The sequence below is a fragment of the Halictus rubicundus genome, chromosome 16 (assembly GCF_050948215.1).
Source record: "Halictus rubicundus isolate RS-2024b chromosome 16, iyHalRubi1_principal, whole genome shotgun sequence".
Lineage (NCBI taxonomy): Eukaryota > Metazoa > Arthropoda > Insecta > Hymenoptera > Halictidae > Halictus > Halictus rubicundus.
In genome coordinates, this window is record NC_135164.1 from 2454791 (window position 1) to 2479305 (window position 24515).

General features: G+C 46.1%; 2 protein-coding genes across 10 annotated transcripts in view; one reads left to right on the forward strand and one right to left on the reverse strand.

Moving 5' to 3' along the window:
* The window catches only part of Hr3 (nuclear hormone receptor 3 ROR-beta), a 114138-nt gene extending 96009 nt beyond the window's left edge, over nucleotides 1–18129 (reverse strand). For 5 of the 7 annotated variants that reach the window (XR_013083585.1, XR_013083584.1, XM_076801946.1 and 2 more), the window contains exon 1: nucleotides 17928–18129. Coding sequence is in view for 5 of the 7 variants with exons in the window: in XM_076801946.1 (XP_076658061.1) it covers nucleotides 17928–18129 (202 nt within the window). In the remaining 2 variants the exon portion in view is untranslated. The remainder of the gene's footprint in view (nucleotides 1–17927) is intronic. The other 2 variants (XM_076801947.1, XM_076801944.1) reach the window with 1 other exon arrangement.
* A 3058-nt stretch (nucleotides 18130–21187) lies between these two features.
* LOC143362109 (uncharacterized) lies at nucleotides 21188–24515 on the forward strand. Of its 3 annotated transcripts, none has more exons than XM_076801971.1 (6): nucleotides 21188–21437; nucleotides 21536–21765; nucleotides 23326–23525; nucleotides 23604–23746; nucleotides 23845–24004; nucleotides 24057–24515. In XM_076801971.1, the coding sequence occupies exons 1-6, from the start codon at nucleotides 21188–21190 to the stop codon at nucleotides 24115–24117; spliced, it is 1044 nt and encodes a 347-aa protein (XP_076658086.1). In that variant the 3' UTR covers nucleotides 24118–24515. The 3 variants fall into 3 exon arrangements, with proteins under 3 accessions (XP_076658086.1, XP_076658087.1, XP_076658088.1); XM_076801972.1 differs by having other exon boundaries at nucleotides 24102–24515; XM_076801973.1 differs by having other exon boundaries at nucleotides 21536–21720.

Consider the following 24515-nt stretch of genomic DNA (forward strand, 5'->3'; position numbering starts at 1 on the left):
TTTGTTTGCCGTTAAACTCGAATAAATCGATATTCCTTTGATAACGGTCCGTGTACTGATGAAAATGTAGATTGAGTAGTTCCTCGCTTTTATGCTCGAGGCTCTTTTATACAGTTCCCGATCGCCGCGTCTATTTTTACGCCGTGTAATGACGTTGCGATCCTGCCCCCTCGAGCGCTGCCTCTATTTCACAATGCGTTTCCCGATAGCGATTTATGATAATGCCGCCTTTCTCGGATTGACTTTTTTTTGCGAGACGACTGCTCGACGACCGGCGACCGGCGACCGGCTCGCGCGAGTCTCTCGGGCCTGCGAGCCCGAGCCCGAGTCCGCGCGAACTAATTATGCTGATCGCAGCGCGATCCGCGTCCTCGCCGCCGTAAAATATTTAGCTCGGCGCGAGCCTGCAACTGCATCCGATTTTTTCCGATCGGTTTTTTGCCCGTGAAAATCGCTATCGAGACCTCGCTCCGCGTTCCCAGCTAGCTGGACGGCCGGGTGCGTGCTGCGTTCGCATTCTGCGCGGCTATGCGACTCGAAAAGCGCATTTTCTTCGCGCAAACACCTCGGCTCAATCACAAGTGTTACAAGAAAAATCCTCACAGTATCACTAGCGGTGCTAATCAACCATGATTTTTAAATTAGGACCAACGTAGACCTAAATTTGGCTACCCTCCCCTACGCGTTTCACGTGGCAGTAAATGTACAATAAATGATTTAAAATAACTGTACATATATTGCCACAGAAGACACATGTACACGGTGTTTTTGAACAACTCTTTGATCGCGTTATACGAGAGTCTACTGTAAGTTTGATTAAGCCGATACACTTTTACGATAAATCTAATTCAGAGCGATCTAGGATTGTGCGCACGTTTTCTCTGATGGTAATAAGCGACTGATATTCCACAAACGGAGTTAGGACCTCTATCGATATAGGTTGTCGAGCATTCAATTAGCCAAATACGGGTTCCGACAATGGGAGGAGGAAGAAAGACAGATCCCGTCTGAACTGTTTCCACTTTGTCGGTGGTTGTAACGACGCGACGGTCTTTTTTTCTCCCCGATCTAACACAGCCCGGGGATTTTTTTCGAGCCTTATATGGCGTGGTCCGTGATTCTTGCGCAAATCTTTAATACAGCAACGCGCACTTGCATTTTATCGTTCCCCGATCTTTCTCCTCGCGTTGCTTTTGTGCCCGCGGGCGAAGCCTCGAGTCCACGTTGTCAACGTAATGGTGGTAATTTAGCGTAAGTTACAATTGGCTACGTAATGCCGGCGATAATGTCACCTCGAGCCACGCCACATCACGGTAAATCACATTAACACGGAGGGGGCGAGTTTCTTCTTTCGTCGCGAAATAATGTTAAATAATGGTACACCGCGATCGCGAAATCATTTATATACCGTTTAATTGGATACAGGGAGTCGACGAACCGAAAGTCGAGCGCGCGCATTTTCAATATTTATCGGAAAAACTTGTCAATTCTCTGCGCGTGTTTGATCTCGAAATTGTAACAGGACGTACCGACAAGAATCGCGGCAATAACAACGGAAAAAGTAATTTAATTCAGCGGCAATATCCGCAGGGAAATTAAACAATTCCGATTACACGGTTGGACTCGCGTACACCCAGGACAACGTTCATGCTTCGTTACATAATATATTTTTTTTTTCTAAAGATTCTTTTCACCGTCGTCACTGTAATTGTAACATTACCGTCGAATCTGATAAATTATGCTCGACGAAGTGAAAGTGTTCCCGGCCCGCCGTCCGATTGACAATTACACACAATCGACGAACTTGTCAGCATTCCTGAGCCAAAATTTTCGTAGTCAGCGCAAAACACGCGACCGACAAAAAAAAAACCCTCATATAATTCAAGTCGACGGACAATGTTGCCAATACAAGTCAGAAGAATTTAATTTTACATTAAAGAGAACATTTAGAAAATGTAAATCGGAAGAATGTTACGAATGTGTTGGCGAAAGTTTCATAAAGAAATAATTAAAAACAAGAAAGTTGGATTAGTATTGTCTCGCCGATGTTCTGGTGTCAATGTTTCACTCGCTATCCTATTGTATGTTCGACGCAAGCGACAAGAGCTCGAGGAACGGCGCACAGTGGTACCAAATGGCCAAAAAGCGGCAAAAAATCTGTAAAAAAGAAACTATCCAACGAACTTGTTTGAAAATTTGTGGAGAGATTGCCACGCTTATTTGGCAAAAAAAAATTTGGTAAAAAGTTGTTAACATCAAGTAATATGGGCTAATCGAAAATCTCTGTATTCTGCCCATTTTTTATTTATGGAAGCATACAACAAATACTTTAATAGATTTTGGTCTGGAACTAATCGTTTTGGCAAGGTGTAATATTGATCTAACCTTGTGCAAAAAATCATGAGACCCTTCGAGACCCTTTCGCCACAATTTAAGTTTAAATATCAACTTTCAGAATTTCCTAGAGTGAATCGTACGAAAGTTACGATTATTTGATGTTCCAGGTGAAATTTTTTACGAAAATTTCTAAATAATAAAGAAAAATGTGAAGTGCATATGATTTATTAATTTTTTATGTATGTTAATATTTAATAACAATTTTTTTTATCTAACATAAATTATTTTTGTAGCGTTCATTGGAGCACTACCAAAAAATACGTGTTGCATTTTTGCGACAGTGGTCCAGTGAACGAAAACTTTGTTTATTTAACATAAAAATTGTTATATAAATATGTTTTTATATGTATGAATGTCACATTTTTTTTACTATCTGATATGTATCCCTTAAAAATTTCACTTGAAACATCAAATAATCGTGACTTCCGCGCGATTCGTTCTTGGAAATTCCGAAAGTTGATATTTGAACTTAAATTGCGACGAAAGCATCTCGAAATATCTCATGACTTTTTGCACAAAGCTAGATCAATATTATAACTTGCCAAAACGATTAGTCCCAGATCGAAGCTATTCAAAGGATTTTTTGTATTCCTGCATAAATAAAAAATGAGCGTAACGCAAAGGGGCTTCAGGTTAGTCCATATTACTTAATGTTAAACAACCTCTTTTGGAAAATTTTTTTTGCCAGTTAATAGTTGAAGCCATTTGCAGTAACCCATATGATTTGTAGACCCCTAAGTATTCAATTATAGGCGGAGTAATTACATAACTATCGCACTGAAAACTGATGAATTCCCAGGAGCGAGGAAATGGTTATTTCTCATGCGTATATCTCCGTAAAAAATTTTTTTTTCAAAAATCTGACTTTGGCACATATACACGCACTATTAGGTTTACAAAAATAATTTTTTTTTTATAAAAATTGAAAATTTATGAAAAGGATTTTTGCCGCCTTGGCACCACTGTGCGGCGTGTCTACACGATATAAGCGACATTTCGGTCCGAAATGTTTTCGCATGACTCGGGACGCGTTAGCGTGCATCGATCTCGATGGATCTGAGCAGGAACAACATCGAAGTTCGTTCGAGCTGCACGAGCAAGCGTAGCTAATAGTCCGATGAAAAATTAGACATTATGTAATTGTTTAATGACTCGCGAGCAAGCGTTTATGAAACACAAAGAACGACCGCTTCTTGCGACGACGCCGAGGTGGGGAAATCATTGATACCGCGCGAAGAGGAAAATTTATCCTCGTCCTCGAGCAACGTCCCCGAGGACAGTGAGAGTATACCGAGCCGACGCGACGCGACGTATTGGTTGCGCGCGTGCACCTCGATTGCCAATACGTGCCAAACGACTCGACACGAAATTTCAAGTTTCTTTTGCTGCCGACTAATATGTTAAAGTCCACCGGTTCCCCCTCTACTCTTTTCCTCCCGTTTCGCACGACCAGCTACGCGTTTCCACTCCTGTTTTACGACCCTTGCTTAATTTTGGTTTTAATCTCTTAACTTTTTCGTCGGCTGCAACTTCCATACAAACTGCAGACTAAATCCACCGAAATCCAAACGAAGTAAACGATTCTCCATTAATCCTCCGTTTCTGCATTTTATTTCGTTTTCAGTTGCACATATCTCGATGCATCTTTAAAATGTCAGAAGTATACGTGCCGTATCTCGCGCGCGAGCGCTAAAGCGTAAAAGATTTTATTGGACTCCACGTAAAATAAAAGTTTCATTAACTTCATGAACTCGTAAACTTTACGAAGTACCACGATGCATCAAACTTTACGCCGTAGATGCTACAAACGCATAAAATCCACTCGCAACCGCTGGTGGAAGCAGAAAAATGCACAATCGATGTAAACGGAATATACTCTTCAGTAGAAACGGAAAGTAATGACCAGACGTATAACGCAGCACCTACTTCACTTTCTCGAAACGTCGCAAGAGCTTCGACAAAATTTCCTCCTGCATCTCGGACGTATTTTGCCGTCGTTAACTCTTTTCGCACACACAAGATTTTTCTTTCCAACCGCTTTGTTCCTCCGTCGTCCATTGTGATTTCCATTTTGCGAATTTCGAGGAATTTTAGATCCGTGATCGGTTTCTACAGAAAAGTGCGACGCTCGCAACGGGGACTGACATTTCGCGTCAACGCGGCCGCCATTTTACTCGAACACGAGGCGAGGCGTTGTTTACGCCGGGACGCAAAACAGAAATCCCAAGATCGCAATTCCCCCCTCCCTTCCCCCCGCCGCGTTTTGTCACGCTGTTCCGAGCGTTAGGAAAGTTACGCAGTTGTGAAACAAATTCGTGACCGGACTCCCGAGCGGCTTCGATCACAACTAACGCCGCGTTCGTCCGCTGAATTATACATCTGTCTCTGTGTGAGTGGCGGCACGGAACGCCGGCGATGATACGCGTCTTTAGGCCAAAAAAAAAAAAAAACAAATCGCTAACGAGATGTATCCGTGTTATTCCGTTGATTCCGTGAAGGTACTCACCGATCCGTGTTCTCGCGGGCTCACGTGTGAACACCCGAATCAAGGACATGGAACTTACCTGAAAACAGAACGGGACAAAGGTTAGAAATGTCACAATCGATGCAAGATAGTTTTCATTACAGCCCATAATCTATTATTAATGGATAATGCGGTGGGGGGTCGACGGATCGAAAATTTAATGACTTTTTAATTTCTGTGAGATTGGCAATGTATCAAGAAGACCGGTGGTCCATTAGAAAGAGATCATCATCGTGCGCGCCTCGAGTCGAATGATTAATAACTTCCACTTTTTACCTTCAAGTTTAACGCCACGGAAAATATAGTTGTTCTCTTCTCTGTTCTGCGTGTAATTATTAGACGAAATTGAACAGACACCAGTTCAATGCGTTCAAGTATGTTATCAGCACGCTATTTTCGTCGTATTCAAATTATGGAAAGAAGAAATGCAATTAAGTCGCGTCGACAGTGATACAATGAGACGCTTTAAGGAAACCAATAAAGCGTCAATAGCATCGCATAAAAAGCAGGTATCGCGCACACGGTGCAAGCAACAGGAAAATTAACCGGAAGGCGTTCGGGGCAGGATCGAGCGATCGATCGAGCGTCCGAATCGCGGGTGCCCCGAAGAGCCATGAGAATCAGCAAAGTGTCGGGGATTTATTCATCGGAACGACTCCATTGAATTTGTTTCTCCTGTCGAAACGTTCTTTTCATTCTTGTTCCCGTTCGCGCGAAGAAAAGACTTGGTCGCACGTCGCGAATACAGCTCCGAGCTATTATTACGCGCTCATTTACAACTCACCCCCTGATACCCGCACCCCGTGGTCCCCGGCAAACCCTCCCACCCGAGCCAGGAGCCGGGCAAAGAACAAAACGGAAGCTCGGTCTTTTACAAGAAAAAAGAAGGAAAAAGAAAGGAAAAAGAAGCAACGCGCGGCACCGGCGAGCAGTGCCGTTCCCGTCTCGGTTGATGTGAAACGAAGTTTTTTAAAAGGCAGCCTCATGCAACTATCAACGTGCATCGTGAGGCCTTCTCGTTTCTTTGCGTTTGTTCTGCTGGCCGAGAGACCGTGCCGTGCACGCTCCTAACGTAAGGAGCGATTGTTGTCGGCGATGGGTGCTGTCGCAATCGGAAGTTTCGTCTTGCAACCGTCGCTCGGCCGTTTCGCTTCGGTACGCGCGCCGCGAGAGCCAACAATCCCGCTCGAACGATCCACCGGAATCGGATGAAGAGAGAGAGAGAGAGAGAGAGAGAGACAAAGAGAAAGATCAAACCCATCTCCCCGTGTACATCTCACGAGATCCGTTGCACGAAACATCCTTCGCTTGGGAACACCGGCCCGACTCTCCCCGAGAAGAGATCGGCCGAGTCCTCCCGTCGAAATGAACACATCGCGGACCGAACGCGCCGATCGGCACTCGCTTCGTGACTCATCGTTTAATGACTCCAACGGACAGATCTACCTTTTTGCGCCGCGTCGCATTGTCCGCTTGCTGAATGCACCGGACTCGCCGCGCCGCTAACACAGCGGCCCGCACCGTCGTTTCAGCAGTTCGAGAGTCTCATTTTTCAGAATTTTTTCACGAAGCTTCTCTTATTAATTTAATTATATTTTTAAGGATATTTATACGTTTTTTTTTTCGTGAAAGATTTTTACTGTCTTCTTTGAGAACCATATTCGTCGAATCGGCAGTCGCGAAAGTTCAATCTCCACTGGTAATTTTTGAGAATACAGTGATTCACGAAAGTATTTGAACACTTACCATGAGATACTTTATTTATTATAATAAGTATATTATACAATACTTACAGAAATATTATTAACATTGTAAATAGGCATTACTCGCTAGATTATACAGGTCAAGTTTCAAGTGAATCGAAATATGTAGAAAATAGTTATGAATTATTTCTCACAAACATAAACTTTGCTGGTGCCACAAAAGTATTTGAACACACAGAAATGAGCTCTGAGAATGAATGAGAACAAAGTTTTTCGGGCACTGAATGTAAACATTCACTGTTGGTAGTTGTTCTACGTGCGTCAGTCATAGTCTAGCATTCATGGTGAAATATTATGAAATATAAAACGAGAAATAAATACTGAAAAATACAATGTATACATACTTGAAGAAAAGTCGTAAAGATAAATAGCGATGTGATTATGTTGTATGTACGAAATTGCAAAAATTTGAAAAAGTCAATTTGACCGGCCGTGGTAGGTTTAGTGTTAAACGATCGAAATCTGAAGGAATTATAAAAAACAAGTACCGTTCAGGCCGTCCAAAAAAATTAGCGGAAAGGGAAGAAAGAGCTTTGATCGGTGAAATAAAAAAAAATCCAATGATTTCCGCTACACAACTTGCAACGATAGTTAGAGATTACTTCAAGAAAGATGTAAATCCAGAATTATGTAGAAGAGTGCTACGTGAAAATGATTATCATGCCAGGGTTCCTAGAAAGAAGCCGTACATTAGTGATATTAATAATAAGAAGAGATTAAAATTCGCCAAGGAATTTATTAGTAAAAATAATGCATCCTGGAATAAAGTAATCTTTTCAGATGCATCGAAATTTAACGTTTTTGGATCTGATGGACGCAGTTTTGTTTGAAGACAAGCAAATACTGAAATGGAAGTGACAAACTCGCGTGCTACGGTAAAATATGGGGGTGGTTCAATTATGATCTGGAGGTGCAGGTCAGCTGGCGGTACCGGAAGTAAGTGTTAAAATACTTTTGTGAGTCACTGTATATTTACCGATGTTATTACACCTTGCAAAGCTCTCCCCTCGTTATCCATCAATTTGTTTTTATTCGTACCATTTTTCCCGTTAACGATTCATTTGGATTTTTATTCATTGGCATCCACATTTTCCATTCATTTTCCACCTCACCAGGTAGAACCGCAACAGCCTTTTGTTCCCATTAACATTGTTATATTCGAAAAGTTTTTCCGAGTATAATAATCCCGACGATAATTTGAAATACAATAGGTTTTTGTGAGAGTTTGCAATCGGATTTGCGGGAAGACATAACGCCAACAGACATAATCGAAGAGAAACTTTGGAAGAGAGATTAACTAGATTTAAACTTTGGATCCCGAAAATATAAAAATTACAACTGTCCGTGAGGCAAATTACATAAGCTGCGTCACAAGTTTACTTTGGGCATTGAAACAATTTAATTGTTCGAACGACATAATATAAATACATAGTTGCACGATCTGGCTTTCTAAGGGGAGTATTTTTAAATTGTTTCAACGAAACTCGACTGTCCATCTTACTATTTCCACCCGGCTGTCACGTCAGGTCAAATTTGACAACAGCGAAGCAAGCTAAATACGGAGAGTGTTCGGAAGGTTGTTAATAAAAATCGTTAAACTCGAAATAGGTGTGCCTGATACGAGCTTAATCGGACTTTGTCCTGATTTATAACCCAATGGAAAATGGGTCTCGGATCGTTAACCATTCAGAAGTCCTTGAGCGTATAAGGCGTTTTATGTTGGAAGTAAATGGCCGAGGAAAACTCGTAATAGTTCGTTCATAATTCACCGCCGGGAGAGCCGCCGCCTTGTGAGCGTCGCTTCAAAAAATATTCCCGTAATAACAAAAGAATTCGTCAACCTATCAAAAAGCAATCCATGTCCCTCGGGTTCCATCAAAATGCCGGTTGACGGAAACGATAATCATATTTTAATCGTATCGAGGAAGATACAGTTAAAAATGTTCCCGGTGGATGCAATCGTCGAATTTAAATTTCAAATTGAAACCCGTTCCTCGCGTTCCCCGAATGAAAAAGGAACCGAACGAAACGCTCGACGATGGCGCCACCCAACGTTTCAATCTGGTCGGTAAGGTCGGACATCGACGATAACTTCATCGGTCGATACTGCCGGTCGTCGTGAGATTGCTTTACGGGAAAGAACACGCCGTTAGCAGCGTCATCTGACGTGGTATTCGGTACCATGGCGGCGACCGGCCTTGCAAGGCTGCAGGCCATCGAACTCTTGGCCTACTGTCGTGCCACGTAATACGTGTGTAAGATGCGCGAGAACGAGGATAACCGGCATGCGCAAGGGAAAAAGGACGACCGATCCCCGGTAGGAACGATCTAACTCCGAAGACCTGAAAGAGGGGTGCGCCGAACCAGTGCCGTATTCCCGCTGGTTCCCCAACTTCAAACTGAAACCTCACCGATCGGTCACTACACACTGCGGCGGCCATATTACTCGCGTAGTCAGGTACAAAACTGAAGTGGACACTCTTTAAAAACTCTTTTCACATTCGGCCAATTCACTTGAAAATTTAAAATATAATACAGGGCTGATCAAATTGAATTAATGCTCCTCTATTAATAATATTTACGAAGCGTGTTATTCCTACAGGAATACTTTCCAACGAATTGCCTTCTACAAAATTGATGTACAGTAGAAACGATGTACAGATTAAATTTACTCAAATAGAAATCTGACCTCGATCGGAGTTTAATTAGAATATGAAATGAAATTTGATCGACTTCATCTGCGGTCGTTGGTAAGAGCAAAAATATTATACTGAATTTCCGCGGGGATACAATACGTAGCATGAGACGAGTGCCAATTTACCGAGAGACACTCAAGCCGAAGATGGAACATCCTCTCAAATGAATTTCGATATATTCCGTGGTACTTGTTCTAACGACTACCAACAATTGTAACCATTGTCTTGGTTGCCGATTATAGTCCCTTTTATCAAGTTCCAGCTTCAGTGGGTGGATAATTATCCCAGATACGCGTATCTTCCTTCCAATATAGGAAAACGTTGTTTACGCAAATTGACTCGCCCAATTTTAATCGCTGTCTTGTCAATCTCAAAATTGCAAACATCCACTGTTGCCATATTCGCCACGTGCGCGGGACCACTGCTCTTAAGCATTCGCTCGCGATATTCGACGTGGTACGGCGGCCCGACATTTCCATGGGGCGCACAAAAAAGCTTTCAGTCGGAGAGACTCGTTCTATAAATGGGGAAACTGTGCGATATGTCGGCGAGGGGAGGAGGCGGTGACGTCGTCCCGAGGAATTTCATCATATAGTCAGAATGCAAGGTATCTACTCGGTTTTAAGCGAGCCACGGGAGGCCAAACCGTGCCACGGTCGCGCTTCAGAGTCGGGGCTTCACTGTCGAGCGCACTTTTACCCTACATCGAGCGCCGTAAGCTTGTTAGTCCGACGAATCTCGCGCCGCAAACTTTCTGGCCTTAAGGTGGGGAACTCCTCCTTTTTTTCGCTGAAACTACATACATCGATTTTTGCACGATATACAGTGAATTCTCGATATATGTCAACAACACCGGTCTTGCCGGCGACGTGTATCGTGCAGGAGTCTCTGGAACTTCGCGACCCCTCACGGGGTATCCCCCGCGGTAGTGGGGGTAATTCCGCGACGTTTATCATCCAGGCCTTGGCGACATATACAGAGAAATCACCAATATTTTCGATTAGATATAAAATGTACGTAGATTGAAGTAAATTTTTAAAATCATCATAAAGATGAGATCTGTGTGCAAAATATAACAGGCTTGTTCTAACTGCCAGAATTGCAAAGAGAATGAAGAAGTGTTTTACGTTTACCTGTTGTTGGAACTACCGTTAACGCCGCGAGAACTACTTCAAGTCATTAGACGCAACTGTCAACTCAACTTTGGAACTTTACGATAGGGGTCGTTCGTTTCTCATCCCTTAAACTCCAGGCAAAGTAACATTCTTCATTGATTATTCGAGAAATGTGCGCTGGCAGTTCAACAAGCTACGCGAACATAGAAACATGATTTTTTAATTGCTGGTGAAACTATAAAGTACAATTGCACTTGTATTGTATTTGTCAAAGAATCAGGTTTAGGCGGTTAAGTGGACTTGTTAGCAACTTCTGAAACTGTCAAGTGTAACTATACTTTTCACCCTGTTCGCTAACGTTGATTAATATTTCGACAAGTTGCGTTACAATTGCGTCACGAGTGTATCTCCTGCGCGCCATATTCGCGTTAAGAGAATGGCTGGATAAGGATATTTTGAAGTAACGCGTTCAAGAATTAATCATTGGAGCACATCTGTTGGGTCTGAGGGTTACGAGGTCAGGCACTTTGTCGTTAACCGATCGTGTCCGGCGCACGAAGCAACTGCACGTTACACATTCCGTCGATGTTTGTTCGTTTATCGGTATCCGGCATCTATTACTTTGTTTTTAAGCCGAAGAATTAACACGCTGCACGTGTTCGCGTCAGCGGCATGAATTTTTTAATTCGACATCTTCGTGTCTCGACGGTACGTGTTTGCTCAAGGGAGGAACGTTCATTACTGACAACTGACAGTGACCATGCACGAGTGCGTTCAAGACCGAACTTTGTTAACAGATCTGAAAATGACGGACAAAAAATTCTAGGAAATCGACGAGAACAGGGAGCACTTTGACGGATAAGTTTCCAACGTTTCGACAAAAATATTCAAATTCAGGGCCGGACGGTTCCTCGAACGTTTAACGACGCGCATACGCTTCTACTGCATTTTATTTCTAGATCCGATATTCCCCTTGGGGTGCATCAAACGTTCGGGCAACGTGCTCGTTGAGAAATTCAAGCCTAGTTTAGTAAGTAGACGTAAACACATGGAAGCCGCCCACGGAGAGAGAGGAAATTCTATCGAAGTGGAGTGCACTTTCATGTATCAGACCTGTTTACACATCGGCCTGAAAGGACTTGGTGCGCATCGATCTTTTTTTCGCCGCGCGATAAGCGTGTCGGAGTTCACCTCCGAATTTCCTCGATTGCGACCGTACGCCACACGTCACCGGTATCGTGCGTCGGTATTTTCGTCGACCTGCTAATAACAGAGTACTTTAAACCGATCGCGTTTCCTTGGCTCACCCTGTATAATCAGGAGAATTTTTGGAAATCTTCATGGTTCGATTGTGAAACTTTAAAACCTCCGTGGATTGCCACCGCGGGACTGGTTGGATCCGACGTTTATCACCTAAGTGGTAACGATGCTAAACCGCACAAATTGACGTTAACTCAACCTTTGGAACGGCGATCTCTTATACGCAGAGACAATAGAACTCGACTTTTGTTTCTTATTAGTCAGAGTCATTAAAAGCGTGACTCTCTGACGAAAAAAGGAACAGGAAACAAACAATTCTGCAATTAAATAGTTTTAAAAGTCGATACTCTCTATATACAGGAGAACTATTAATTTAAATCATTTATTTTCTTAACATCTGTACAAATTAAATCCATACCGCTTACGTTCAGCAGTGCAGTGAGGTCGCGAAGAAATTCTTTAGGAAATATCAAGACGCTGACTTTTGAACTAGTGAATTAATTTATGAAGATACGAATTTGCATTGGGTTTTATAATCAACCAGGAATTTTCATTTGCAAACAATTGAATGTCTATCGCAGGGGGATGAACCGCTAGGTTTTCGAATCGATCGGGCCGAAGATACGTCATTAAAATGGTTCAGGCATAATTCCGAGGATGGTGTTCTAAAAAATGTGCAAGACGCGGAATATCGGTCCCCGGTTATCTCATATCGATGGTACGTGCGGAACACGTGAGGCAAATGGCAAATAGCATGACCTCCTGACCCGTAGATCATAGAGATGCGCAAACCTGTAGAAACGCAACGGGAAATCTTAACCGCGTGCCGAAGTATTGTATTGTGATTCGTGGCGTGAAAACCAGTCCGCGGTAAAATTCAACAGTAATGGCGGAGGGGGCTCGGTTTCATTCGATAATTACTCTTGGAAATGGACGTGAATCGATCGCTCGTATAAACGATATTTAAGCACGATACCGCGATAATCGATCGCGGCAACCAACGCTCAACGATAAACGACAGTATCGTTGACCCCGTGACCTTTCGGCCGTCTCACACGGACGAATGCAACTTGAAAAAATTTAATGTTCCCGCTTTCTTGTACGCGAAACGCGTAAAGCTTATAAGAGGTACAAAAAATGTTTCGGAGAAAAGTTGTGGATTCTATATGTTTGCTACTTTCAAAATATCATACCTGAATCCGTATTTTTGATTACCTAGTCTTGCAGGTGACGTCAGGACATTTTCAAAACGCTACAAACACATATTTTTTTAAAAACGTTCACAGTCGACAGCTATAGCAGCAGTGATTATTATGAGAGAGGTAAACGTCAATATCGACTGTTCAGTAACGTATTCGTTCAATTAGTATTAAATTTATTGAATTCATATTATGCTGGTATTAATATTCATTACATTTATTGAATTTGTATTGTGCCGTTATCAATATGTATCAAATTGATCGAATCATTTAATTATCATAAATTAAAGATTCCGTATTTTACATCGATGCTAACAAGTGACCACTCGATAATCGTTAAGAGAAATCATATTCAAATAATTCGGCATAGCTGATAGAATTGAGATACTGGAATTTCGATTAAACCAAAGACACAGATCGAATATTTGAAGGGAGAAAGCAACAAACGCGGTATTTGAAAGAAAAAAAAAAAAAGAATAATCGCCAGAAGCTCCGCCCCCATTTCCCATCGACCTAACGAAAAGAAGAAAGAAGAAAAAAGAAAAAAGAAAAAAGAATTCGCCTCGGTCGATTGATCGTGGCAAAACGGCGCGCGGCGTAATTACGAAACACTCGCGTGCAAAATCAATGTCTGGATCGTCGAAGCAACGGTACATATAATCCGTTAACAGGAGGTATGTATGCGAATTCGTTGGTAAATAAACAAGTGGTTTTTTTTCCCCCGGGGCGTTTAAGTTACAGGATCCCGTAGGATTTTTTCTTTCTCGAGAAAGAAAGAGAGAGAGAGAGAGAGAGAGATCGACGGCGATTATTCAAATATTGTCTCGTAAATTTTCTCATGGTGCCGGACGTGAGTAAAATGACGAAGCGGCTGGCCTCCTAACCCCTGGACTCGAAGAGAGGTGTAGCTGAGCGATCGTTCGCGTGAACCGCGGCTCTTACGGAGGCTTCCTTTTCCGTTACGCGCGATAAGCGCGCGCTTCGCGCCGAGTAGCGTTCCCTTCCCTCCCCTTCCCCCCCGAAAAGAAGCGATTAAAACGGCGCTTTTAGCGCGCGAAAGCTTCGAGAACGCCGCGCCGGGCCCCGGCGTCGCGTCGTAACATCCCAATAATGAGCGGAAGAAAAATCGCGTGTGGTTAACTGTGATTCTAGCACCTGACTTCCACCGCCTACCGCGAGCAACCGGTTCCATTATCTTCCAAAGGTTTCACTGTATCCACGCTGGAATGACGAACGTCGTTACGATAACAGAGGCCCTGGCGACGCAACACGCTACCAGCCCGAGCATACGCTATTAAGTAATATTGCACGTTAGCCGTTGCGTCGCGACCCTAGATAAACAACAAGTTGTTTTTATACCACAAGTTACCCGTTGCTCCGAGATCGTCTTTTTTCGGATTTAGGTCAGAGTTCTCTGCGGCAGCGAGTCGATCAATGGATGTTGAAGAATGGACGTCGATAAGGGTACCAATTGGACCGCGAATCGAAACGGTGGAGGGGGGTTATCTTGATGATATTTTTTTATTCGATTTATTCGCCGGTGTATTGCCGATGTTTCCGATATAGCCCGTCTCTGATTCCTTCCATTGTTCTCTACACTATTGGTAAATGTTTTTCAGTGTTCGTTGATCATGCTTTTTTAGTGTTTCCTTCGGCAGGTTTTGCACTGGTTTTTCAGCAAAATTCTTCCGACCACGTCGGTTTCCATGTTCCCTTAACAATGCACGCCAAAAATACACCTTTCAAACACATCGGACTGTATCTCTTCATCAGCGCTCGTGCGCCGCTCGTAATTACACGAACGACTTCAAACGTTCAGGCGATAGAATGTTTTACACTTTAAAAACGAAACCGTTTTACATGGCAAGCTTGTAAAACCTGCCCGCAGCGTAATAGCCCTCGGTTACAAAATCATTGGCTAATTTTCGTTCGGACCCGCTCTTCGGTTTTATCGGTGCTTCAAAAATCTCTGCATTCGTTTCTTCGTGATTTCTCTTAGTATTACATGTTACGTTTTGCCAGTTTTTCCATCTCTCCTTTCGTGTAGAAAGCATAATTTTTATCTTGCCAGCTATAACTTTGTTGGACATTCGTCGAGGTAAATTTCCGCCAGTGCTGTGCGTGCGTATAATAATTACAGTGCAGATTTATATGCAAAATAAACATTACGGGAAACGGGAGCTACATAGATATTCCCTTTTCAACCACTTCAATGAGTTGGTAATAATAAATTCTTCAAACGTCTTCTAATAATAATTCTAATCAATTCGAACGAATCCTAATCGTAATCATAATGATTGTGTTTTGGTTACAGGCATTAACCTTTCTTATTCCTGTACATATGTGAAAACATCGTCTGCCAAGGAAAGTGTGAAAAACCGTAAAAAGATCCTCTTAATCCAATTTTAATTATTTTTTGTCCGAAAATGTGAAACCGTTCGACCGGTCGCGATACGGTCAGGGGATTCCCTATTGGCAGAATATCGACAGTGATCCCAGCGTTCCGCAAAAATGTCGTCCACGACTTGGCGTTCGTGTTCCTCGCTTCGAGCGTAAGTCGACAGCGGCAACGAACCGGTTAGCGTGATCGCGTCGCATCGTCAAACGTTTCGACAAACTAACAATCTCGCGAACCCGTTGCATATTCATGCCGCATCAATTCGCGACGAGGCAACTATATCCCAGTTCCCCCCGGTTCCCTAGAATTCCCTTTCCGCGCGGGATTTCTTCGACGTCTGCGTCGCGGGTCCGTTCGATTCACCGTTGCCTGGAAAAAGAAAAACAAACGGAGCGTCGCTGGCGCGGCGGCGGTTATTTGCAGAGGGGCGGTAACAGTGAATCGAGCTAATGCAAACGGAACTGGTTGCCGGGTAGAAGGGGCATCGGATCCATTGGCGGCGAACGAGGAGGAGGAGGAGGAGGAGGAGGAGGAGGAGGAGGGTGCCCCCTCGTGTAACGCTTGTAAATCAATCGCGGTTATCCGCGAGGCAAAGCGGAGGCGGCGTCACTGGCGCGCAAGGGATCACGATTTTTCCACAGTTGGTCGAATTCGCGCGCGCGTTTCGCTCGCTCGCATTATCCTTCGAGCCGAACGGGCCGACCTAAGCCGAGCCGAGCCGAGCCGAGAATCGCCGCGCCGCCGCCGCCGCCGCGTGCTTCAAAGAGAACGGTGAGACAGCACGTGGTGGGTATACTCGCGGATCACCGAAGTAACGGTGTCCGGTAACCGCGTCAGAGCCGGTGCTAGCGGTACTCGAGAGCGTTCCGTTACTCGACCGACAGATCCGCTAACGCGACTCGCGCTCTCCTCTTCTCGTCGCCGCGCCGGCTGCATTCTCTGCCCCTTTCACTCCCGTCGTCCTGTCCCTCGTGGGATGAGAAGCGTGCACGAAAAGCGCCGGCATATCGGCCCGCTTCGTCTCGGCTGTGCAACCCAACCGCGAGAGGAGTAATAGTCCTTCATTACGCGATGCAACCGACTCGCTGCCTGCCCCGTACAACAGAGCCGACCTCGACCGTCTCTCCGGCTAGCAGTCAGGCTAACTCTGCTTTGATTTATGCTACCTATCGCCGGGGCCACGTTCGTGCCGATCGCTCTCTTCGTGGAACAGCCGCCGTTCCTCTTCTTCTTCCTCGTCCTCTTCTTTCTGCATTCTGCCCAGTCCATAGGATTGATGCGACCGATCGAGGGACCACGTCGAACGGATCGATATGGTAATGGCGGATTCTGAACGTTCCCGGTTCCACGAGAGGAGTGGCGGCTGCGTTGCGCGAGCAGCGTCGGCTACGCCAGCGAAACACCCGGCATCCTCGGTCTTTCTTTTGTTTTTCGATCACGGCTAATGGGGATGCTATGTTCCGATAGATCGCCGCACGCCGGACCGCGATTGTTCGTTAATCGAGTTTCTTGTTGCTTCTCCATTGTCGTCGGACGATTGTGACTAATTTGACGAGCTGCTTTCGCTTACGGGACTTCGTAAGTCGAATGTCAATTTGTTCGACGTGCCTGCTCGAGTGCGTTTCAATGTTCCCGAAACTTGACTCGTTGCGCACGTGTTCTCGCGTTCGCGGTGGTCGACGATAATCGAAATGTATGTTTACAAGCGAAACATCGAATCGTCGTGGAAACACACCTATCGTCCGGTTTCGATGTATTTGGGAGCCGTTTCGCAGTCGATGAAACTTTTCAGCGGGCAACTCGCTCCAATTAAGAGATGGAAACGAAATGGCCGCGTAGCCGAGCCTCTCGAGAGCAATGAAAAACTTTCGGCGAGCGGATTCATAATTGCAATAATGTCTATAAATATCCCGTAGGTAATGTTATGACGAGTAGGAACCTATTAATGATTTGCAAACGAAGATACTTTCCGAATGCAAAGAATTTGAATGCCCGAGAGAGCATTTCTCTGAAAAACGTGCACATTAATTTTGCTAATTAGCTGGTTGGTTAATGTTCTGGCATCGATCCAGTTTATCAGAGAATGCCCGACAGAATAATCCTTCGTTATGCGAACACGGCCGGCACCATTCGAGAAAAGAGAAAAACCTGACGCGACCGACGTCTTTCATTCGCTAAGCCTGCTTCCTGCCTTCGCCGAGACCTTTCTCCTTCCTCCCCGAGTTTTCTTGCTAACAATTCGCCGGAGACTCGTGCATTTTTACCGAAAGAGAAGTGTTACGTTCCAAATTGAGCACTTCAGAAACACAAGGATTAAATCCTGGCTGCCATTCTCCAAATTTAATTGGATGGCTGCGCTAGTTTGACCGCTTGAACTCGGAAGAAAAAGAGCGGCTCATGGAGACTTTACGATTAAATTATTTACTAAAACTAGAAAAATTCGAAGACTAACGAAAAGTTTCATTCGGAAGGTAACACAGACAATTCAGAGAACAGTCAGATTGTTATCGCGAAGGAACGTTCAGCTAATCGAACAAAAACATCTAATGCCCATAGATCTTGAATATAACCCTACCGGAAGATCTCGATCGTTTCCTATTCGTACCTGTGCCCGTGATTGGTGGGGACGCCAGCTGCGAGCTGCTTATATCCGGCGGCTGTTGCGTCTGTTGCGTTTGTTGCGGTGGTTGTTGTTGCGATTGTTGCGATTGTTGCTGTTGCTGCGGACTGTTCGCAGCGACTTGCACGGCGCCCGGACTCGCCGCACTTTCCGCCATTTTATTACTTTTTTCGTCGAGTTACGATGCTCTCTGTCCCTCTCGGTTTAAACCCGATCTAACAACATTTCCGCCGCTCGAGGCTCGAGAGCTCAGCGTGTTCCGGTATCGGTCTAAACTCGAACAACTTCCGGTTCGGACACTTTTTCTTTCTGTTGTTAATCTCGTCACCGTTGCTCGACAGTGTTTCGGCACCGTTGGCTGCGCGCGGTTTCGTCAATTCGTTTGCCCCGCGAGATCCTTCGGGTGCCATCTCTTCCGCGGGCGAGATTAAAGACGCACCGTCGAGACCGGCGTGGTCGATCGATCGCACTTTTCACCCGGTAAAAGTTCGACGAGTCGAAGCAGGCGAAGAACGTTGAATTTCCTCTAGTATTCGTCTCGTGGATCCCACGCGAGGCGTGATCTATTTGCGACTTTTGCCGAACGTTTCACTGTCCGGATCAGTCTGCGAACGGTGATCGGGTACGTGACAAAGGACGAAGGACACTCTAGGAGGAGGATGATATAGATTTCTTTTTTAGATCCTGGAATGGATAAAAGTATCGAAAGGAAGGGTTCCCGGCGAATCTGTCCTTGAAGCTTGTCTCTGCTCCCTTTCGCCGTCGAAAGGGAACCAGACGAACTATACACGTTTCCCTGTCGATCGGTCGAGAGTAGATAATAATCTGAGGCACTGTTTACCGACTGTTACACGGTCGAGCTTCGTTCACGAGACGAACGTCGGAACCAACCCGTTTCGCAGGGAGAACGACGGTCCACCGAACGCGGAGAAAATAGACGACGATTCGCGCGCGTCCGTGTATCGTGTATCAATAATCAGTCGAGAAGGCATACAATTTTAGGCACTCTTCATCTTCCAGTCTCGGATACCCTATCAGTACTTGACGACCTACAAGCGAACCGCCAAAGAGAATCAGACGGATGGAATGAGAAAGGGGTTGGGTGATAGACAAGAGACAGAGAACCGAGAGAAAGAGAAAGAGAAAGAGAAAGAGAAAGAGAGAGACAGAGAAGGAGAGTAAAGCAATTCGTGGAGATACCCTGCACACACCGTGGCGTCGGAAACCGGAAAATCGAAAGGTCGAGATAGAGTCGCGAGAGGAGCGATCTGAAAATCCTTAGGCACTCGTTTCGTGAATGTGCGCGCGGGTCGATGTCGGCCACCCCTCGTCTCACCTCTCGGCGTTCCTCTTTTCCGAGGGGTGTACGAAATGAAGTTACGAGCACGTTCGGACGCGACGTTACGCGGCGGCACCGCCAGCACACGCAGGGGAGAAAGGCAGAAGTAGGGTGGCGAGAGAGGAACAGAAAGACGCTGGGGGGTAGGAGCGGAGCGGCCGAGTCGATAGGTCAGTGGGTCTCGTTCAAAGAACGACTCTCTTCGATTCACCCGCGCCTCCGTTCGTACGCGCAGCTACGTCGCCTTGCCCGCGACTCGACACACTCTCGCATACACGCATGCACACGGGCGCATGCACGCTGATACACACACGCGCGCAAACACACACAACGCTTCCTGCGACGGTCGCTGTCCTCCGATAGCGTCGATTCTAGCTGCTCGATTAGAAGATGTCCGCGGATTAAAGGGTAAAAGTAAGAAAGAAAGAAAAAAAGAGAAGAAAAAGGTGGAGACCAGGGGAGAGGGGGGGGGCAGAGGAGCGGGAGGGCGGAGAAGGGTAGAGTCGAGAGTCGATAGGTCAGTAGGTCTCGTTCAGAGAACCGTATTTCGAGGGAGTTACATCTAGCCCCGCACTCTCGGTTTCAATGTTCCCCTTCGTTAATCCGGACGCATCGATTCTCGTCCGATGTTTCAGCGTTTGTTTCCGGGCGACCACGAAGAAACAATCACGACCGAAAACACTTTCGCGAGGGAGAGAGTGAGTAGAGCCCCTGCACGCGATTTCGGAACTTTCAGCGAGTTCCCGGCAATGGCTGTTGGTGGCGACAGAGATCTGCTGGTCGGTTCTCGAACCAGAGTGTGTATCGCGCGCGCGGCTCTATCGGAACGGTTGATCTCACGGGAAGAGGCGCACACGTTCGTTCGCGACCTTCATTACGACTAATTCGGGTAGCTGCGGCCTTCGGTCGATATCCCGTGAACAACCAAGCTCCGGTTCAACGCGGTGTCGTGCAACGCAGCGGGGCGGCTATTCGAGACTCCTGGTCTATCACATTTCGCCCCTCGTTCAACGTCATCCCTCTCTCTCTCTCTCTCTCTCTCTCTCTCTCTCTCTCTCTCTCTCTCTCACTGTCCCTCACTCACTCACTTCACAGTGTTCCTGTCCCTTGGTTTACATTCTACCGGAGAGAGAGAGAGCTACATCTAGATGAGAACAGGACACAGGACACCCCTGGCGTAGGTCCTGTGATCGTGGAAACGATAACACGAGACGACGGTGTCTCTGGCTGGCTAGCTAGGTCCGGGAATGGTTCAATCGTCCACCAAACACCTCGCCAGTTTGAGGTCGCGATCGCGAGAGGATTCGCTGTGTGGCATCATCGCGGGTCGCAACGGTACTTTCGCGACATCGATCATTGTCCAGTATGTCTGTCTCTCTCTCTCTCTCTCTCTCTCTCTCTCTCTCTCTATCTCTCCCTTATCAAGGCTCCAGGATCCGCCTGATTTTTCGCGCAACCCAGGCTCACAGGAGCGGATCAGTCTCCGGCAAGATCGAGAACGTCGGTTTGGCCATGAATCGGGGTGGTCCGCGCGCGTTGCCAGTCGGGTCACCAGTCAAATCCACTTGGCCTCGTGGGCTTTACGTCATTGTCGTCTCCGTCATCCTGGCTCGGCGATGCGTGCGACTGTTTCCCGTTGTTTCGTTTCCGGAAGCAACACACCGCGGTGGCAACACCGGAAAAAACTACACCCCACGTAAGAGCACACGGTCGCGGACGGGACACGCGTGTCGCGGTCGCGTCGCGCACAGGGATCCCCTCGATCCAACGAAAAATCAGCTCGTGCTGATGACGTTTCGGAGAGCGGTACGACTCGTTTCGGCTATGCACTTCAACGGGGAAGCAGTGGGCTCGAGGTTGAAGCGACCATCACCAGATGGCAGCCGGTGTTGAGCCGTGGCCACCGTTTGCTACCACCCCGCCCGGATCGCGCCGACACCGACAGCCTTTCAACCCTCGCCGTGTAACGTTTTTGGTCGCTCTCGAGGATTTCCGGGCGGCGATGCCGCCAAACGGATCGAGATTTCGACGATCTTGGCCCGGCCGCTACGGTGAACAATTTTTCTGTGATCTCCGACGGAAATTCTTCGAAATACATCGGAATCTTCGACCCCCTGGAGGGCAGCGTGAGAGGGAGTTTCATTGGTTCGACGGGATTCAGGGGTGACGTGCGCACGCGCATTTCGTTCGATCCGTTAGCAGCCTGTACTCCTCGGTCAGATAGGCTGTTCCGTCTTCGAGGCGATAAGTTTGCGATCTCGTCATCCCTATCGGATCCTGTTCTCTCCGGGCAACGATGCAGCCGATCGAGATCAGCTCGATCGTACGGTCTCTCGTTGCGCGGAGTTTTACTTGCGACACGAGGATGAACGGGGATCGTGGAAACGAGGTCACCAGGTGTCGAAAGGGGTGAGCATTTGTCGGTCAACGCGCGAACCGTCGCGTCCCTTTAAGGTGAGCTTCGATCTACCGTAATACATTCGTCATCGGCTCGATCTGTGTGTATGTGTGTGTATGTGTTGCCCGTTCGACACGGATTGGACCGCTGTTTCGTTATCGGTGCACGCGGCGCGCGCGACACGCGCCCATTCGAATAACAGTGGAACTATGGTAATGGAAAGTCGAGTCTTCCAGTGAGTCTGGTCGTTCGTAACGCCGACTCCCGTTGGAATCGCTGGACTTGACCTAACCGTTCGCAACCAGGCCGTACCCGCCGGTAGCCGGAATCGTGGCAGCCGCCGACGTGAAATAGAATGCCTTTATCGGTTATAATTATTTGCGCGTGAAACCCGCGACTCCCCCCGCGCACGCTTCGTCCTCTTCTCCCGGTGCCATTGAATTTGTCGCTACCGTTATACCCCCTTCGACTGGATCCCTGTCTCCCGCCGCCGCGCCGCGGCCGTTTCAGTTAAAGCGCCGCGTGTATGTATGTGTACCAGCGAACACTACAACCCGAACACTCTCCTCGCTCTCTTCGGCTCGATACGAGCCGTTGCATTTTCAGAACGGTACTCCTAACTGTATCTTACATACGTACGTACATGCGCGTGTGGATGTACCGACCGTGTACTCTGCTCACCTGTCGGCGTCGCGGCACCCGCGCATACCGATCAGAAAACAAGGGAAAACGACGCTACGCCGATGACCCTGGATCGACCGATTCCATGATCACACTGAAATCGCTAATCGTTTCTTCACGCGAAACGTCTTCACACGAGCCATCCGTATTTCGATGTCCATTTGTTTAGACCTTAACACTAGGTTTACGGGACCCGCCAAAATGACGAGTTCTAAGATTTTTAATTTACGATCATTGAGATTGTGATGATCCGGCTACGTGGAATTATTCAACACATTTGTTCCTTTGGGTACATATTATTTAAAAAATGGCTAAAATCTTGGATAGAAGCATTCTTCTTATTTTGTAGAAAGTAATGTAAAATACTCGCTCTTAGTGCTCCGTAAACCTAGTGTTAAAGTCGTTTCAATAGTACTGTGACTTCTCTGTACATGTCGCCGAGGCCTGGACGATATACGGCGCGGAGTTATCCCCACTACCGCTGAGCATACCCCGTGGGTATTTCAGAAAGAAATTCAGTTGCTCCAAGTGGCAGAGGTCGATAAAATATTTGCTACTTTTGGGACATAGGAACATTTGGCGAAGGCTTAAAAATTTGATGTGAAACTTTTCCAGGAATGAAGCGAATTGTACCGTTCGCTCCAATTCGAGAATAGTATGAAACCTGTAGGAAATGACATTGCATTCTATTTATATAAATATATGAAACGGTGCTGAAGAAAATACAGAAATGGGGACGCACACACACACACACAATTTACCTTCTGCTTTCCATTTGCGGGTCAGTTAGCGTCCTTTTAATAGGAAACTGCAAACACTTTGAAGAGTTTCTAGCTTCAACAGTTTCGCAAGATTCCTACACATTCATTACCATAAATCTCTCTTCGATCGTCAATCCCTAACAAAAAACTGATATCATTTTTCTACGTGTACAGGGTACGTTCCAAGAGTGTCAAAAAATTCTACAAAACGTATTCTACGAGAGAGAGAGAGAGAAAAAAAAAGAGTTCCACAAGATACGAGCAAACAAATCTTCTTTTTCAAAGACGATCCCGTTCGACTTTAATTGCCGCAGCCCGAGGAGGAGCATTTCGACGCGTTACTTCGGCCGTAAAGCGTATCGTCCGGACGAAAGGTATGCGAATCAACGTGCTATTGGAGCTTCCTCCGGTTCGCAAGACGTCGGCGGCTGTAGCAGAGAATTTTTTGACAGGACTTTCGAAACGCTCTCTGTGTGTGAATCATCGCTGCCTCGCGGTAAGAAAAGAGGCGACCGGGGGCAAGAAACTGTTAGTCATCGTCCGATGATCTCGCGGTCTCGGAACGGAGACGCGGCGAGTCGGCGTCGGGAGGAAGGTACAAACGTTGCATGCAATTAAGAAACAATCGAGGTATACATTGAAATAACGATCGAAGATTAAAGGAGACTGCTCGGACCGTTAATCGTTTTTTAGGATACCGCTTCAATGAGCCGCGCCGAGCGAACCAAGAATCAAAGAGAATGCGCGATTGGAGAGAGCGCGTGCGTGGTGGGGGGAGAAAGAAAAAGAAAGAGAAAAGAGAGAGAGAGAGGCTCGGCTGGTTCGAACAACGTGTAGCGGATCTTCTACGCAGGTACGTAACTACGGACATGCGGGTCGCGTGTAGGGATACTCACGTAATGTAGGCCCGTTGCCGGAGGTACCGTAAGACCTTGCTGTTACGTCACTAGAAGCCGGCGCGATTAGGAGAAAAAGGATACCGGCGAAAGGGAGGGAAGGAAACAGGAACCGTGTCCTCCGGCCGCAAGCCGCTCCGTTCCCGATTCACGGAATTTTGCCGCCGTGACCCTAAACGGCGATGCAATTTTTCCTTTTTCTTCAACAGTTTCTCCTATCATAGTCTCAAAGGTAAACATCAAGGTAATTTAACACTAGATTCACGGAGTGCCGAAACTGACTATTTTACACTTCTTTACAAAACCAACAAGAATACATCTATCCAAATTTTTAACCATTCTCAGTAATCACAAATTAAAAATAGTAGAACCCGCCATTTTAACACCGTGAACGCCAAACTAGAAACCCCAAAAATTCCATAAAATCAAAGTAAGTTATTTGATGAAATAAAAATTGCAAAAAATTAA